The 18,567-nt window shown below is 35.7% G+C and overlaps 3 protein-coding genes and 2 long non-coding RNA genes across 6 annotated transcripts; 3 read left to right on the forward strand and 2 right to left on the reverse strand.

Annotated features, from left to right (window-relative positions):
* The first annotated feature begins 153 nt into the window (after positions 1-153).
* LOC112639446 lies at positions 154-5,393 on the forward strand. Its single transcript, XM_025413343.1, has 5 exons — positions 154-267; positions 354-492; positions 620-2,553; positions 2,597-4,349; positions 4,399-5,393. Exons 1-5 carry the CDS (start codon positions 154-156, stop codon positions 5,391-5,393), a joined length of 4,935 nt encoding a protein of 1,644 aa, XP_025269128.1.
* A 1,654-nt stretch (positions 5,394-7,047) lies between these two features.
* Positions 7,048-8,232, forward strand: LOC112639447 (the record flags this gene model as incomplete). Its single annotated transcript, XM_025413344.1, has 1 exon — positions 7,048-8,232. A coding segment is annotated over one exon (1,185 nt), but the record flags the coding sequence as incomplete, so codon positions are not given.
* Positions 8,233-8,441: 209 nt separating this feature from the next.
* LOC112639442 lies at positions 8,442-15,489 on the reverse strand. The gene is made up of 4 exons (XM_025413340.1): positions 14,145-15,489; positions 13,798-14,028; positions 12,855-13,415; positions 8,442-8,650 (listed from the first exon to the last, which is right to left on the reverse strand). Exons 1-4 carry the CDS (start codon positions 14,168-14,170, stop codon positions 8,464-8,466), a joined length of 1,005 nt encoding a protein of 334 aa, XP_025269125.1. The 5' UTR covers positions 14,171-15,489; the 3' UTR covers positions 8,442-8,463.
* On the forward strand, positions 8,650-10,321 carry LOC112639443. Its single transcript, XR_003123513.1, has 4 exons — positions 8,650-9,268; positions 9,332-9,448; positions 9,588-9,646; positions 9,785-10,321. It is a non-coding gene; the product is annotated as an uncharacterized LOC112639443 (long non-coding RNA).
* On the reverse strand, positions 10,941-12,731 carry LOC105258376. 2 transcript variants are annotated; one of them, XR_002192888.2, is made up of 4 exons: positions 12,253-12,731; positions 11,904-12,037; positions 11,117-11,664; positions 10,941-11,031 (listed from the first exon to the last, which is right to left on the reverse strand). It is a non-coding gene; the product is annotated as an uncharacterized LOC105258376 (long non-coding RNA). The 2 variants fall into 2 exon arrangements; XR_002192887.2 differs by having other exon boundaries at positions 11,904-12,065.
* Positions 15,490-18,567: the final 3,078 nt, after the last annotated feature.

Below are 18,567 nucleotides of genomic sequence, written 5' to 3' on the forward strand. Positions count from 1 at the left end.
ACAAAAATAGGCACTTATGATTCGCTAAACAGTTACCATTGCCGTAACATATTTTGGTCCTTCGAGCCGGATGTATAGATACATAGTCCGAATACAGTGCAATTTAAGGGAGAGTTATAAGTGTTATCATTTCTAATCTTCAACTACGTCACAATGAGGATCTCTCACATCCAAGGTCGCCTTGAACAGCAACATTCTTTAAGCACGCTCATTGTTCGATCTTTAGAAAGCTTCACTCAAATTCCAACAATTGAACTCACATCTCGTGTGATTAATGCACGTTTAACGTCACTCACCGATAATGGGACAAATTCTCAATAATTCATGATGCTATTGTGATATCAATCAATCAGCTTAGCCCTTCTGAACAAGAACTCATACGAAATCATCCTTACTTTACTGACAATATCCACTCTACGACTTACGAACGTTATTTAGAGTGTGTTGACAGAATGAACGCTCATCTTGATTCAGAGGAACAATTGAAAGAAGGTACGTCTTCGACTCAATCTCTGTCTCAATCCACAGCAAATCAATTATCAGTCTCACATCACACAAGATTACCTCGGATCGATCTTCCTAAATTTAACGTGCTCCATCCGAGTGGCTGTCGTTTAAGGATTTATTCTCATCAATCATCATCAGAAATATTACGCTCAGTTCTGTAGAAAAACTGCAATATCTAAAGGCCAGCTTGACAGGAACTGCCTCTCATTTACTGAAGAATACGTCATTAACAGCAGACAACTTTCAAAGGCCTGGGACGATCTTATCTCCTTCTATGAAAACAAACGCCTCTTAGTCAACGCTGCCATACAAGCATTACTATCGTTGAGAAGAATGACAAGGGAATCAGCAACGGATCTTGAATACTTATATACCAATCTCATGCAAATCTTCCGAACGTTAGAGACGTTACAACGACCTGTGGACAAATGGGATGATTTCCTTGTATTTTTAGCAGTGCAACGCCTAGACTCTGACTCTGTTAAGGCGTGGGAACAACATCTAGGCTCTGCCAAGGAACCGCCTACGTGGAAACAGTTTTGTGAATTTTTAGTCACACGATTACTCTCCTTGCAAGCCTTTGAAAAATCTCGCGGTATCAAGGTTACAACGAAAGCGCAACAAAACACCTTTAAATCACATTTTCAAGCTAAAAATTCAGACATCGGTGACACGTCTTCTTCTTCGTGTATTATATGTTCTTCCAAGCACTATCTCGCTAAATGTCCACAGTATATATCAAAGACCACTCAACAACGCTACTCAATCCTCACAAAGCACGGGCGCTGTTACAACTGTTTGGGAGCTCATCGAGTGTCAGACTGTCATTCAACTAAACGGTGCATAAAGTGTGGTCGAAAACATCATACCACTATTCATAAACAACCCAGTTTAGATAAACAGGTTGACTCAACAAAAGCGACCACACCACAGGAGACTGTAACAAAATCTAGTTCTTCTCAGGTCTTACATTTGAATATTAATTCAACTCATGCTACCTCATGTGTGTTGCTAGCAACAGCTCAGGTTGTCATCATCAACCAGAAAGGAAGTACCTTACAGATCAGAGCATTGATTGATCAAGGCTCGGAAATTACGTTAATAACCGAAAGAGTAGCCCAGAATTTAAAGCTTTCTAGGTCACATTCATGGATTCCCTTGGTAGAGTTGGAGGACACTCGTCTTGTAAAACCCGTGGCGTCACATTCGTTCAAGATTGCTGCTATTTATGAGAACTCGGAAACACTTGAAGTATCCGCACATATTCTACCCAAGCTTACCAACTCAATTCCTTCAGTGTCAATTGATATGCATCAATGGCAACATCTTATTGGATTAACTCTGGCAGATCCTCACTTTCTACAACCATTAGCTGTTGATATGATAATTGGAGCTGATGTATACCACCAGATCATCCGTGAGGGGTTAAAGAAAGGACCTATTGACTCTCCTATCGCACAGCTTACTGCCTTTGGGTGGATTATCTCTGGCCCGACCTCGGCGAATCGAACATCACTATTGACCAATAGTTACCATGCCTCTATGGATCAACAATTGTTTGATGTTCTCCGTAAGTTTTGGGAACAACAGGAGGTATGTATTAACAAGAGTTCCTCCCTATCCCCGGAAGAGCAAGCCTGCGAGAAACACTTTCAAGACACACACTCAAGAGACCCACAAGGTCGTTACGTGGTAAGCTTACCGTTTAAGAGGTCTGCTAAAGAGTTAGGTCCGCTAAATTCACGACACAAAGCAGCACGTATGTTGACATCTCTATGGAATAAATTTAACTCAGATACAATTTATGCTCAAGCTTATTCAAAATTCATGACTGAATATAAAGATCTACATCACATGAGGTTGATAGACGATATTCAACCTGAACCTCAACCCAACTTTTACTTACCTCATCACGGCGTATGGAAAGAAAACAGTACGACTACTAAGCTTAGAGTTGTCTTTAATGGATCTAGCCGTACAACTTCAAGACTTTCGCTCAATGACATTCTTCACACCGGTCCTAAATTGCAACTCGAATTACTAGATGTACTTATCTGGTTTAGACAGTTTCGATATGTTTTCTCGGCAGATATCGAAAAGATGTATCGCCAGATCAATATCCATCCAAAGGACTGGAAATACCAGCGAGTATTATGGGTCAACGTCTGAAGATCATGTTGATACATACGAATTGACAACGGTAACGTACGGCCTGGCGTGCGCTCCATACTTAGCACTCCGTACAATCCTACAACTGGTGGAAGATGAGAAAATGAATTATCCTCTCGCCATTCCTTGTCTCACTAAGGGCAGATATGTGGACGACGTTTTTGGAGGAGCAGAGTCAATTGAAGCATTGAAAGCACAAGTCGTACAATTAAATCAACTATGCTTGGCAGGCGGATTTCAATTGCAGAAATGGACAAGTAATCTGGATTCAATACTTGATTCACTACCACGAGGTATACGAGATGATGGATCATCCAAGTTCATCGATCGAACCTCTTGTGTTCAAGTTCTTGGATTAAATTGGCATCCACAATCTGATACGTTTCATTTTATCCTCAACCCTCCAACAAGTCATTCCATTACTAAACGAGCTGTATTGTCTCTTATAGCAAAGTTATTCGACCCACTCGGATTATTATCACCTATCATTATCAAGGCTAAAATTCTTATACAAGAATTATGGACTCAAAGGTTAGACTGGGATGATCCGTTACCAACGCAGTTTGCCGACAAATGGGAGACATTTTTAAGCGAATTATCAGACATTAATCTCATTCATATTCCACGATGGATTGGAAGTAAGCCAGAGCAGCAGATCCAGATTCATGGCTTCTGCGATGCTTCTCAGCAGGCATTTGCGGCGTCGGTTTATCTCCGAACAACTAATGCAGAAACAAAATCCACTGCCATGTTGATCGTATCAAAAACTAAAGTCGCACCATTAAAGAGACTGACCATACCAAGATTAGAATTATCTGGTGCAGTATTACTCACTAAATTAGTCTCTCATATTCTATCAGTTTTAGATCTCAAAGGAGTCTCAGTATTTCTCTGGACGGATTCTTCAGTAACGTTAACGTGGATAAATGGATCTGCATCAAAGTGGACAGATTTCGTTCACAACAGAGTAGTCTATATCCAAGAAACTCTACTACAAGCAAGGTGGAGATTTGTATCTGGAAAAGAGAACCCAGCCGATATTGCTACGAGAGGAGTGTCTCCGTCACAGCTGAACAAATTCACATGCTGGTGGGAAGGACCCACGTGGCTGTCTCAATCCCCCGACACTTGGCCTGTTGATTCTGACACCGTTTCGACATCAGACAATTTAGAAGAGCGTCCAGCTCAAATTACCACAGTAACATCAGGTCAGATTTCACATCCGTGGGATTTATTGGCACGATATTCAGATCTCAAGAAGTTGCTACGCATAACAGCTATGTGTATGAGAGCCGCAGAGCGATTTAGACAGTCAGTTTCACTGACAAATCCATTAACTGTTTGTGAGATTGACAAAGCAAGGATGTTTTGGATTAAACATATTCAACAAATATACTTCAAACAGGAAATTAGCGTTCTCTCAGGAGGCGCTACTTTACCCAAGTCCAGTCCATTGACTCGTCTTACACCCTTTTTAGATGCAAATGACCTTCTACGAACAGGGGGACGTCTTCAACATTCAAGTTTACCTGAAGATTCTAAGCACCTACTAATATTACCCAAACAGTCTCTCTTTACTGTTTTAATTATCTCAGATGCACATTTGAAAACCCTACATGGAGGGACGCAAATTACTTTAACACATCTACGACAAAATTATTGGATAGTAGGAGGTCGGATTCCAGTAAAGTCTTTCATCCTTAAATGCATTATCTGCACAAGGTACAGGCAAAAACGAGCACAGCAGATTATGGGCCAACTTCCAGAAAAAAAGAGTCAATCCTACCATACGTCCATTCTTCAATTCTGGTGTTGACTATGCAGGCCCATTTTCTATCAAGACTTGGAAAGGAAAAAATGCACGACAGTACAAAGCCTATATAGCCGTATTTGTGTGCTACTCAACCTCTGCTTCTCACCTTGAATTAGTGACAGATTATTCTTCAGACGCCTTCATTGCGGCGTATAAACGTTTCGCAGCTAGACGCGGTATATGTGCAACACTCTCCAGTGATTGCGGCACCAATTTGATGGGCGCTGATAAAGAGCTACGAAACCTATTTTCGGCCTCTTCGAAAGAGTCAGACAAGTTATTGACCTTACTCGCAAATGATGGCACACAATGGATTTTTAATCCACCAAGCGCTCCCCATTTTGGAGGAAAATGGGAGGCGACAGTCAAATCAGTTAAGCATCATCTCAAACGCATTGTGGGCAATCAGTTACTCACGTACGAAGAGATGACTACGTTGCTATCACAAATCGAGGCAGTTCTCAATTCGAGACCCTTGAGTCCGCTTTCAGATGATCCTGAGGATCTTTCAGCTTTGACACCAGGCCATTTTTTGGTGGGAGGTGCTCCCACAATTATACCTGAACCTATGCTAAACAATGTTAACTGTTCTAGGTTGTCAAGATGGCAGTTACTTAAACAAATGTTGGACACGTTCTGGTCACGTTGGTCGCAGGAATGTCTCCAAAGATTTCATGATGTATCTAAATGGAACAAGCCAGTACCATCTCTGAAAAAAGATTCACTTGTTCTGGTTGTGGATGAACGGTATCCGCCAGCTAAGTGGCCTCTCGGCCGAGTTATAGACGTTCATCCTGGCGCAGATGGGCATGTCAGAGTTGTTACAGTTCGCACTCAGACATCTGTTCTCAAACGTCCTATCGTAAAACTGTGCCCATTACCTATCGAACGAACAGATTCATGAGGAATATTCTTTGACCCCGGTCAACGAAGGCAGGCGGGGAATGTTACGAGATCAGCCCATTCAGATAGAGAGCGCGTCGATCAAACGATCGGATTTTCCATCCGGGACGCCACCGCGCGACACACACGCACAACACCACTCTCCTAGACTGGTGAAGGAGGGAGCAGAGAGGGCCTTCTGGTGGCTTGGGCCTCCTCGGGCTGTGTCGTGGGGCGAGCTGGCTTTTGTTTGTCGTTCTGATAAGACGTGACTTATCACGGTTCTCGTGGGTGCAATTTTGTGCAATACGATTTTTCCCAAAGGTGAGATTCTTCGAATCTCTTGATCGGTTATCAATCCAGCACTGAATTATTAAGGCCGATCATCAATATCAGCAAGTTCTGTTCAAAGGGACAATCAAGAAAGAAAGTCAAGGGAGAGCTCGACTAATCGGCCATCTTTCTGCATGCTAAGACGACTGGACTAAACAACACACTCAATCTCACTTAATTGATCTCTTACAAGTTGGATTATCTATTTTCCATTTATTATATGTAACTCGAATTAAACCAGGTAACTCATAAGTTAATAAGAAATCTGAATAATGATTGTTCCTTAGATTGGCTGTTAGTGAGTAGGTTTTGAGACAAAGACATCGACAACTAAAGTCACGTTTCAACGATATTTATTCATTATTTATTATCTCTACCTAATAAATAGTTACATAACATTGTTCGTCATTTGAATTAACTAACTCTTAACAGTATAAATTGAATATTATTATATGTAAGTTTATATTCCTTTCTTTCCTTTTCTTATTGTCTAATTAATATTAGTAAATAGCTCAAGCCAAAGAACTAAAATATAAGTACAATAATTTCGATATACTGCATGATTTTATTTTATTACCTTGTATGAGAAGAAACCATGTGTATTTTATCTGTATGTGTTTCAGTTATAAGACTCGATTACATTTTCTCCTTTTGTTCACAACCATAAACAAAAATAGGCACTTATGATTCGCTAAACAGTTACCATTGCCGTAACAACATCCAATCTATTTACAATTATATATGGATAACAATAGTTATGGAGACCGGAGTGAAATTTCCACCTAAAAAGTCCAAAAGCAAAATATTTTGCTCTGTTTTCGGCTATAATAGCAAAGCATGTAAAAATCCAGAATTGAGTTTTCATCGCTTTCCTGAAGTCGGCCAAGTAAAAGTCAATCATTTAAATAAATTTGGACAAAGTGAACTGATTGACAGAAGAGTGTTGTGGGAGAGAGCTTTAAAAATAGGCAAAAAAGTGACACAAAATATGCGAGTTTGCTCGCTTCATTTCGTCGAAGATGATTACTCTGTATTTACAGGACCAAGTAAATTGTCACTCGTCTAAAAGCAATTTTTATTATTTTTATATTTTCTATTTAATAATTAAATTTTAATAGTTTTATGCAGATTAATTACATTAAATCTCGATTATTATTTAATCTCAAAATATAATAAACTGTTTATGTGCAATATTTTAAGCTAATATATGTACATTTGACAAACAAAATTTTTATTTAGTTACATAATAATTAACTAAAAAATAAACTTATTTTTAAATTAATATTATTTTTTAGATTACCCAACTAAAGCAAGATTTTTGAAAAAAAGGAGTGTACCATTAATTTACCTCTATTAATTTACCACATTCTAGCATTGGGATTCCTGATATTTCACAAAAGACAATTATTAAAAGGCAAATTCGATTGGAAAATTGTTTGCAAAATATTAAATTAAATGCAAAGGAAAAAGAGACTGAATGTAATTGTTTTCTTACTGTAGAGGGAAATATTACTGCTCAAACTGACACACTCCTTGATGAAGAAATTAATATAGAAAAATCCAGTGATGTTCCTCAGAAAAAAATTTTGATTGATGTTGGAGTGCAAATAAAAAGTGGAGATTTAATTGATACTTGCTTTTTACATTTTTTAAAAACTGATCAAGAATTGAGTACTGCTACTGGAATTCAAAATTTTCAATTGTTTGACAGTATTGTAGCTGCTATTAAAATAGTTGCACCACACTTTAACAAGCACACTAGTGTATTAAATATTCGTGAAAGAGTTTTAATGACTTTTATGAAATTGAAACAGAATTTAAGTTATTCGTTTTTATCTATTTTGTTCCCAACGGTTAGTGTAAGATATTGTTCAGAGATTATTTGTAACATGTTGGATATTTTAGGTGAAGTTTTAGAGCCATGTATTCATTTTCCATTAAGAGATGAAATCTTAAGAAACATGCCATTATGCTTTGCTGACTATCCTGATACTTGCATAATAGACTGCACCGAAATAGAAATACAAAAGCCAAAAAATTTATGTTGTCAAATAACAACTTACTCGACTTACAAAAGGAGATATACTGTAAAGTTTATGACTGGAGTAACACCTGATGGTATAATATCTTTTGTCAGCAGAGCTTACAGAGGCAGAGCATCAGATAAAGCAATCTTTGAACAAAGTCTTTTGTTGCAACGATTAAAGAAGGGTGTGTCAGTTATGGTAGACAGAAGTTTCCTGATAGATGAATTGTGTTGTGACTATGATGTAAAATTGATTAGACCGTCATTTCTTAAAGATAATATTCAGTTTTCTAAAGATAATGCTAAAAAGAATGCAAATATTGCAAGTGCAAGAGTGCACGTTGAAAGACTCAATCAAAGATTAAAAGTATTTGAAATACTGGGCAGTAAAATGTCCTCATGTCTTATACCAAAAAGCGAGAAAATTATGACTATTTTATGTGCAATAGTAAATCTAAACAGTCCCATTTTCAAGAATGATAAATTTCTTAATTTTTCTTAATAAAACTATTATATTTATAGTATACAAATACTAAAATGCAAACAGATTTTGTAAACATAGTTTCTTATAATAAAAATGTTAAAACTTCAAGTTTATAAGTTATATTAAAAATTTTATAAAATGTTTTTATTATCTGTAAGTATAAATTGGTTTTTATATAAAAAAGTTAATTTTATTTTTATCAATCAATTTATTTAGCAATTCCCTCTTTAATACAAATGTGATGCAACATTACATTGTGTAGTAAACATTTTTTAAAGATTTTAACATATAATCTGTAAATTCATGATTAAATTCAACTGTTAGAATAAAGAAACTATTGTCAAAAGACGCGTATATAATAAAGTCGGTTCTTTGTACATTCAAGATTACCATTCCGAGCTGAATCTGTGCAAAATAGTTGGTTTTTTCTTTTAATGTTAAATCTTTATTTAAATAATTAAGGCCCGGTTCCACAATTTTCAGTTTAACCCGAGTTTAGCTAAACGGCCGTCAAAGTTAACGCTTACGTTAAACTGCGTTAAACCTGTATTCCGTTCCACAACTCGTAACCATAGGTTATGTAAACCTATACTCTTTTCATTGAAACTCAGAAACGTGAACTGTGATTGGTTGGCTGAGATTTTGTAAAGAAGAGGGAAAAATGTGACGGTAAAGAGATCAGCTGTCTATTATTGTTGTGCAATAAATAGAAATAGAATTTTGTGCAAGATTAAATATAATTGTGTAATGTCGAATAAAAAAGAATTGTCCGTGAAGGATAATCCTAAAAAACGATTACCAAATTTTTCGACAGACGAAAAAATAACGTTAATTGAAATTATCGAAAAGAAAAAAGACATAATTGAAAACAAACAAACTAATGGTGTAACTATCAAAGAAAAAGAAAAATGTTGGTTAGAGATAAGCCGTGAATTTAATAGCAGATGCATAAAAGCAAACCGAAATGTGATGTCGCTAAAAAGTTGCTGGGATAATTTAAAAAAGAAGACTTGGAAACATTTTGCAGAAATACGTAAAGAAGTTTTCGCAACAGGTATATGTTGTATATAAGCATATTGTCTATAAACATATACAATTATTAATTAATAACGTGTAGGCGGTGGAAAAATCCCTGAAAATAACTATCCCTGATGACCCGATAGCTGAAAAAGTCAAAAGTGTTATTGAACCATCGATCGAAAGTTTAATCCATTTGACAGCGATTGTGTAGCAGGTATATTTATTTTTTATATACTTTGAGAGAATATGATATATAGATAGATTATATACATCGTATAAATATCTTGGCATCTAATTTTCGAAATAGAACCAGAATCTCAAAAATATGAAATAATCGTAAACTTTTTTTATAGGCGGAGATGACATCAATGTGGATGAGGATATAAACGACAATGACGATGTGTATATGGATGTATGTATTGCAAATAGTTTCTGTATTTTAATCTTGGGAGAGGAGTGTTATTTTATGTACTCGCTTATTGATAATGCTTATTGATGTTAGTAAATCGATATTTCATGCGTTTTGATTAAATACATTTCTTTTTTTTAGTATCACTTTATCATTGATGATTGTTAGTCAATATTTTCAAAATGACTTTCTTGATGTTCCAAATATATTACTACACAACAGCAATACTAATTATGATATGTTTATTAATCATAAACACTCAACGAAACAGATGATTTAACGACAAATTGGACTGATTGGACGCCGGCAATGCTACAGTCGGAGAAGAGTACTGAATTACAGGTTCCAACGACGGTTTTATGCGTCGATGAAAGAGATACGAATCTTACATATAGTGAAATAGAGGCAATTATGGGAACATCGTCCAAGGAAAATCAAAATGTAAATCCTGCAAGTTTGAATGTAAAAAAAACTGTAAAACGAGGAAAACAGACAAGAATGCCTGTAAGACGCTGTAAGACGCAATCAATGTTTTTACGATTTAGCTCAATCTAAAGCCGAATTAGTCGAGCTAATGAAAAAGGATCTGCGTGCAAAATCTGAAATAGAAATAAAAATTTTAAACACACAATTGCAAAAAGAACAACTTGAAATTGAACTTTTAAGAAAGCAACTCCAATCATATGAGCAATAAAATGCCTTTATTTTTTTCTTACTAATCTTCCCCAGTAAACACAAAATAACAGTAACATAACATCAATGTTATAATTTCTCACTCAACAATGGAACTATTATGTACAAGGTAAGGTATGTTATATTGCAGTTATATTGTTGTGAGAAATTATATTGATATTATTACTTTTGCTTTGTGTTTACTGGATCCTTACTAATTTTTTCCTTAAAAAATACTTTTCTTATTATATATATATATATATATATATATATATATATATATATATATCTACATAAATATTCTTGGGATGTTGTCTGAATATGAGTTGAAAGATTTGTAGCCATTTTATCCTTCGATCAACTTATGCTGCAAATTTGACTATACATTTTCAGATTACTTCTACAGGAAGTATCAGAGGTTAATTTAAATTTAATTATTATTTATTTTATTAAAATACAATAAAAATGCAAGTATAAAAAATATGAATTATATAATAAATAATATAATAAGAATAAATAATAGAATAAATAATAGAATAAATAATATGATTATAACATGATTTCGTATATGACGTAAGACACAGAAGCAAACACTTTTACATTTTATATTTTAAAAAGAAAAGCCCTCCTTTTTAGACAAATTCTATATAAACATGCACTGCTATATACATAATATTCTTCAACTTTTTTCACAGTAAAGATTATTCTACAGCAAGCTGAAAAATAATATCATATTACTTTTCAATATTACTATATATAAGAAGTACTTACATAAATAATTAAAGATATTTTTATTCTCACCTGCGAAAATAATCATTGATTAGTATGTTCTGCATATGATTATTACCAGATGTATCATTCATAAGTGGTATATTTCCCTTTTCTAAAATTTCTGCCCATGGTACAGGCAACTGTAGCGGATCATCTGGTGGTATCGGATCGCCAGCACGCCGGGCAATGTTATGTAATATGGCAGTTGCCACAATAACTGGCAATACTCTTTGGACTTTAGAAAATCGAGAACCCAATGCTAAAATTGGAAATCGTCTTTTCCATATACCAAACACGCGCTCAATGATATTGCGTGTTCTAATAAGCGACTCATAATAGAGTTCCTGAGCACGAGTTTCTGTATTGCATAGAGGTGTTATTAAATAAGACTGAACTGGATAAGCTCCATCACCTAAGAGCAAGGCATCTCCAAATATTCCAGTCTTAAATAGAGTCATGCACAGATCCTTGCCAACGAGCTACAAGGTTCGTTATTTCCAAATTAGCATTACAAATTGCTTGGACATTAATCGAAAAGTAACCTTTTCGATTTCTGAAGTATTCTGCATCATTTCCACCTGAAAATATTTACAATAATTATTGACACTTCTACAATAGCAAGAAAGTTGTTTATATAAAGTTTGTATAAATTTCACCCAAATATCTATGATATACACAATTTAAAAATTAATTATCAAATGACTGGATTTTCACATGAGTGTCAATACAGCCCACAACTCTCGTAAATCTTGCAATATCAAAGAACTTTATTTGCTCAGATTTTATTTCATCATTAACAGTTGAAAATTTTATAAACCTTGGCCGAAGACGAGTTATAGAATTCGTTACGCAATGGACAATTTTGTGAGCACTCGTTTTGCTAACTCCAGAAAAATCACCTGCCGATATTAAGTGGCTGCCAGTAGCGTAAAATCTTAACGTCAGGAGGAGCTGATTCATGGGAGAAATAGTATTATTCCTAAATAAATTATAGTCATAATAAATAAATAGCAGTCATAAATTATAGTTATGTACAAAATAATTAGTTTTTAATATAAAACTAATTTCTTTGCGTTACTGTGATTATATTTATTACTATTTATATTTTTAGCAATAATAATCAATTATCATTATTTGTTAATGACAGTTTCGTCAATAATACTCACAATTAGTTATAATACTACGAAGTTATTTATTGTTGTGTCGGATGTGAAATTTCGGGTTCAATAGCTTCCAACACTTCAGTAACGCATTCTTTTGATAATCGGAATCGAGCATGAAAATCTACATTGTCCAATTCATTAAAATAATCAGGTCGTCTTCTAATATTGCGTGGTCTTCGATTAATAACATCAGCAAAACCTTCATCATCTAATGACGATAATATTTGTGCAAAAGCCATATTATATATAAACTGATTGTGAAATTTCAATGAATCTTGAGAATACTTTCCGATATATAAGATGCAATACTTCTTTCCTCAATTCAATACGATAATACATAACCTCAAAACAGAATATGTTATATTAAATGCGAAATTTTCAAAACAATTCCAGCGGCGCTATGGTCGTAAACCTCGGTTAAATTGCTTAAACGCTCAGAATCGGGAGTTTATCTTTAACCGAGGCAAGTGAACATTAACGAAAGTTTAAGACAGTTGTGGAACGCCACAAATGCGTTAAACCGAGTTCAGCGAGTTAAACTTCGGTTAACTCGAGTTGTGGAACCGGGCCTAAGAGATTGAACAACTTCTAATATAGTTTTCGTTTTGCCAGCGAATGGACACTTAATTTCTATTAATTTGTTAGGTTTTCCATTCTCATCTAAAATTATACCATCTGGGCTATATCCTAGCCAAGGATTTATTTCTGGTACAACAAGGCCTATTTGTTTAACTGTAATGCCGGTGTAATCTTCATAGACAGTTCTTGCTGATGGTTCATATTTAATGTCGTGCTTTATAGCCGCTGTTTTTTTAAATACTTTTGGGTAAAGATATTGCTGTGATTTTTGCTCCCAATTTGGTGTCTTATTTTTTGTATATGTGTATAAGGCATAATATCTTGAGCCTGTTATTCGAAACTGCCTTTTCTTCTTCCATGATGCTTTATTCTTGAAAGTTTCTTCACAAACTGCTTTAGTGTTTACTTTTAATAAATTTAAAAATCGTACACAATACTCTTTTTCTAGTTGATTTGGAGGAATTCTTGACAAATTTAACATTGAATTTGACGGTTGCACACTTAAAATAGCTTCTAGTTCATTAGTATTAATTATATCTAAAGTATTATTATTCTCTTCTGAGATTACAGGTTCATGTCTTCCAAATCTAATAAATTCATTTAAAAAATAAAGTTACACAGTTGAATTATTCTACACTCTATAAATATTCGGGTAACTTTTTTTACAAAATAAAAATAATTGTATACATATAAAAATAAATTGTAAAAATCTTAAAATTTTATGTACAAATCAATTATAAAAATTTAATATAGAACCAATCTTTAATAAGAATTGTAAATAATGTATATAATATTTAAAAATTGTAAAAATGTTGTTCACAATATCAAGTCTTTTCAAAGTAAAAAAAATCAATACTTTTATCAGTTAATTCTGAAAATAACAATTTACTTTGGTAAACTTGTTTTAATATGATTGATTGATTGATTGAAAGTTACTTTGTAAAAAGATTTGATCAAAATTATCCGTACATATGCTTGTACAAAGCTGAGTTCTGGTTCTTAATAATTAGAAGTTTATTTATTTCTTCTCTTTGTTCTTTCGTTAATATTGGATTGTATTCCTTTTTTAATTTTTCATTTAAACATTTGTGTTCACATAATGGGCTTGGTGTGTATTTTTCGATTGACTTTGCATGTGGCATTTTCCACAAGCATTTAGTATCAATACAAGATACTAAATCCAAGTCATTAACATCCATCCTAAAAAAGAAAAATTATTTTCAGTATGGATGGAAAACAACAATTGCAAATAAGTGTTTAAATAATGTCAATACTGTCATGCTACTTTAATTCTAAAACAGATACTATAATATTACTGTGACGTGACGCTTTTGAGCTCCATCACAGTGACTCTGTCGAGGGAAGAAAGCGAGCGCGGTCGTCTCTCGCGCCTGAGGGGGAACTATAAAATTCTGTTAAGATTTATTTTAGCATAGATTTAAGGTTCGTGCGTAGAGTGCGGCGACCTGTGCGAGCGTGCGATACCGCAATGTGTATGGAGATCCCGAAGATATCGCAAAGAAGAGACGAAGAATGGACCGAGGCTCCCGCAAAACAGGTCATGTATCGAGATCCCGCGTCGCCGCTAGTCGTACATCGGAGCAATATTAATCCCGAAAATTTTCAGAATAATGACGGCAGAGAATCCTGACGGACAACCACCCCCAGGCTGCAGACTGGGAGAAGGAAGTATTTCCGAAAACGGATAAGGACAGCTGCCTGGCCAGCCTGCCGAGTCCGAGCTGAGAAGTCAATACCGCTGAGATACCGTCATCTTCGATTCTGGATCCCTATGTAAGGGCAACTCCGTCAAGTAACTCCAATTTTGAAGGGGGCGGAGAAACGACCTCCTTTTTGGCGAAAATCGACGAGATGCGCAAAAAATCAGCGCGGAACTCGAGGGTCTCGCGGACCCATTCCGTTACTGTCACTGTTCGGTGAGTCTTAATAGAGTGCAGTTAGTTCTGCGAACCGAGAGGAGACGACCCAACGAGGAAGCCGCCACCAAAGAATTGTAAGCCGCCGCACAGGTAGCCACACGATTTTCTCCCGGGAGCAGCTGGCGTCACACAAAATTCTGTATATCGTCGCAGGGCGACAATTATCGTACCGTTGTATTACAGAAAGCCTGTGTGATTTTTTCGCGTTTAGTTACCGGACGCTAGCTGACACCGGGTGTCGCGGATTTATCCCTCTCAGGGGGTTCATGCCGACAGTCGCTTATCGTACTGTATATCTCGTACCGTACCGTATAGTATCGTTCCGTACCGTTTTCGTACCGTCTTTCGTTCTACCGTTACGTTTCGTACCGAATTGTGAGTCTCAGCGTGATGAAATTCCGGCCGTTCCGTTTAACGTAAAGAAAATCGGGATTTGCGCGAGAACTTTCTTTGTGAGCAAAAGGTACCGAATATGTGAAATCTGCTCGGCAAGAACAGTATATATCGCGAAATCTCCGTCTAAATTTATGACCGTTAACGTTCGTTTTGAAATTATCTCGTTTGAGAGTCAAGTTTATTTTCCCCGAGTGCGAAAGGTCGAGATAAGACCATTAAAGAGTGCGAGACAATACTCGTACTTGAAATTACCGTTAATAATAACCTTTGTTATATATTGAATGTATTGTCGAAAATTATCGCCGACTATTATAAGAAAATTGATTCGATTTATATCGAAATATTTTATGAGGCACAAGCCACATTGCGTAAGAAAAAAATATGTAATTTGCAATTAACAATTACATTTTTTTTTTTAAAACAACTATGTTTTTTCTTTACATCAATTGATTTCTCTCATTATTTTGTACATAAAATTATTAAGGTAAGATAATCGAAAAATGAATATTTCACAAGATATTTTACGGTTTATGTAAAATTAAGAAATGATTTCAAGCCTCATAACTCGAAAAGTACTCAATGAAGAAATACTTTATTATAGTGTTTTGGAAAGCTCTCGAGGTCAGCTATAAGAATATACAATCAAAAATAGGAGTTTCCATTTGAAAACTTTTAATTGATTTTTCCGTGTCCTTAACAACACTATCCAAGGTCACACTAACTGCTATGTAATGCGCCCCTTAAAGTCCTACAACTTTTGTTCGGAACATTTTTCAAGTAAATGCGTATTTTTCGAAATACCAGCCTGATACGATCGCTCTGATACACCCTGTATATATATATATATATATATATATATATATATATATATATAACGATTAAATATATAACGATTGAATATATAATGATTTAATGCGTAACGATCTGTAAAAACGACCTGTAAGAACGACCTGTAAGAACGACCTGTGAAACGACCTGTAAACGATCTGTGAAACGACCTATAAAAAAGAAGTGGCAAAAGAAAACTCATATACTCAAACCGACGCGTTCGTTTGTTTCGCGTATACGCGACAATTTTTATTCTTAGAAGAATTTAATAATTTTAAATTTCAATATGACCTTTGAAATGACCTGTAAAACGACCTGTATATTAAATACAGCGGTGTTATGCAGGAAGCATAAGAACTGTGAGGGTAACACTCGCTACATGCCATCATATGGAAGTTGTAGAACCTATATATACATTGAATACAGCGATGGTATTCAGGAAGCGTAAGAACCGTGAGGACAACACTCGCTACATGCAATCATATACAGGGTCTACCAAAAGTGTGGAAACCCCTAAATATCTCGGAAAATATACGTTTTACAGAAAAGTGTTTCCAACAAAAGTTGTAGGGTTTAAGAAGATCTATATACTGATTCTATCAGTTTGACCTTGGATGGCGTCGTCAAGGTCAGGTCAAGGTCACATTGACTTTTTTAAATGACACCCCCTACATTTGATTGCATATTCTTATAGCTTAATTCAAGAGCTTTCCAAAACACTATAATAATGTTCATTTTTATTAAGTACTTTGCGAGTTATGAGGGTTGAATGATAGAGTAGCGCCGGTATTAACATTATCCAAGGTGTACTACATGGAGGTTACTCGCTCGGATTTGCATCTGTTGTGTGTGTGATCCAGCTAACTAAGGCAAGATCGATTCCTCAACATATCCTCATATTTCGCTGAAGTCAAATTGCCAAAAAATTGCTCCATAAAACGTGTATGAAACGTCTCGTTAGTTCCTTCATTTACCGCTATGTGACGCACTACATGCAGTCTAACTCGCATTTAAAATTCAACTAAGAATGTATAAAGCTATCAAAGAACGAGCACCTTCTAACTTCAGCTTTGAGCAAGCAGAAATTAATTGTTATCGTCCAAATACAACGTACGATTAATTAAAATTAAACGTTTTAAAAATGGCTGGCGACTTGTCGGAACGTGAAAGAATCACTATCCTCATGATGCGTGGATGGGGTGATAACGAAAGATCGTTCTCTGATGTCGTTCGATTATTTAATGACACGTATCCGAACCGTCGAATTAATAAGTCCACTGTGTTAAAAACAATAGAACGTTTTAGACAAACTGGTAGCGTAAGAAATCGCTCTAAGTCAGGAAGACCATTGTCTGCAACCAACGAAGAAAAACAACTTGATGTTCTGCAGACATTTATTGAAGATCCCAATTCTAGTGTTCAGAGAGTCGCTCAAACTCACGATATTGCTCCCATGTCGGTTTGGAGAATTTTAAAGAAGAACAAGTTCCATCCATATAAATTGCAATACGTTCAAGAATTGCAAAACGGAGATGAGGAGCGTCGTATACATTTCTGTGAAAGAATGATGGCACTAATAGATGTCCGGCCCATCTTCCCTTATCAAATTGTTTTCACAGACGAGGCAACTTTTACCTTAACGGGAGAAGTTAATAATCAAAATTTTCGTTTCTGGTCAGATGAGAATCCGAATTGGGTGCGGGAAACTCACACACAACATCCACAAAAAATAAATGTATGGTGCGGAATAATAGATGGCTATTTAATAGGGCCGTTTTTTTTTGAAGAATATTTGAACGCTCAAAGGTATGAGAGATTACTTGTTGATCAAATAATTCCAGCCATACAGAATACTTTTCCAAATAATTTCCAAGAAATATGGTTTCAGCATGATGGAGCTCCTGCTCATTTTGGTGCAGGACCACGTCGTATTTTAAATGAGACTTTTCCGCTACGGTGGATAGGAAGAAGGAACGGAAATGAGGGAGGAGAGGATTGGCCACCTCGGTCACCAGATCTAACTCCTCTTGATTATTATCTATGGGGATATTTGAAATGAAGCTTATGAAATTAAACATGTGCCGTTTTGTTCGACCACCTTTTGCCATCTTTGAGGTAAAACCATAATCCCGTCACTGTAGAACTTGTGTGATTTCTGGGCGAAAAACTGTGACAAGTGATTTTCACAGGTCTCTCTTGAAGCCAACTTCGTACCATTAAGAGAGTTCTGTAGAGATCGAAATAAATGGTAGTCTGATGGTGCAAGGTCAGGACTATAAGGTGGGTGCATCAAAACTTCCCAGCTAAGTTCTCTTAATTTTTGACGAGTCGCTATAGATACATGAGGTCTCGCGTTGTCGTGGTGAAAGACGACGCCTTTCCTATTGATCAATTCTGGTCGCGTTTTCTCAATTGCCTGGCGTAATCTTTCCAGTTGTTGACAGTAAAGGTTAGAATCAATTGTTTGACCGGACGGCAGCAGCTCGTAGTGAACGATTCCTTTGTAATCCCACCACACACTCAGCATCACTTTTCTTGGCGTCAATTTTGGCTTTGCCACAGTTTGCGGAACTTC

This window comes from Camponotus floridanus, unplaced genomic scaffold, assembly GCF_003227725.1.
Source record: "Camponotus floridanus strain SB8 unplaced genomic scaffold, Cflo_v7.5 scaffold65, whole genome shotgun sequence".
Taxonomy (NCBI): domain Eukaryota; kingdom Metazoa; phylum Arthropoda; class Insecta; order Hymenoptera; family Formicidae; genus Camponotus; species Camponotus floridanus.

Coding starts and splice junctions, on each gene's coding strand:
- LOC112639446 (XM_025413343.1), top strand. CDS start 154: ATGAGGATCTCTCACATCCAAGGTCGCCTTGAACAGCAACATTCTTTA. Junction 493..619: donor AGAGGAACAATTGAAAGAAG/GTACGTCTTCGA, acceptor CTGTCGTTTAAG/GATTTATTCTCATCAATCAT. Junction 2,554..2,596: donor TGCAACTCGAATTACTAGAT/GTACTTATCTGG, acceptor TTTTCTCGGCAG/ATATCGAAAAGATGTATCGC.
- LOC112639442 (XM_025413340.1), bottom strand. CDS start 14,170: ATGGAGCTCAAAAGCGTCACGTCACA. Junction 14,029..14,144: donor CTCAAAAGCGTCACGTCACA/GTAATATTATAG, acceptor TTTCTTTTTTAG/GATGGATGTTAATGACTTGG. Junction 8,651..12,854: donor AAGTGTCCATTCGCTGGCAA/AACGAAAACTAT, acceptor TAAAGATTTAAC/ATTAAAAGAAAAAACCAACT.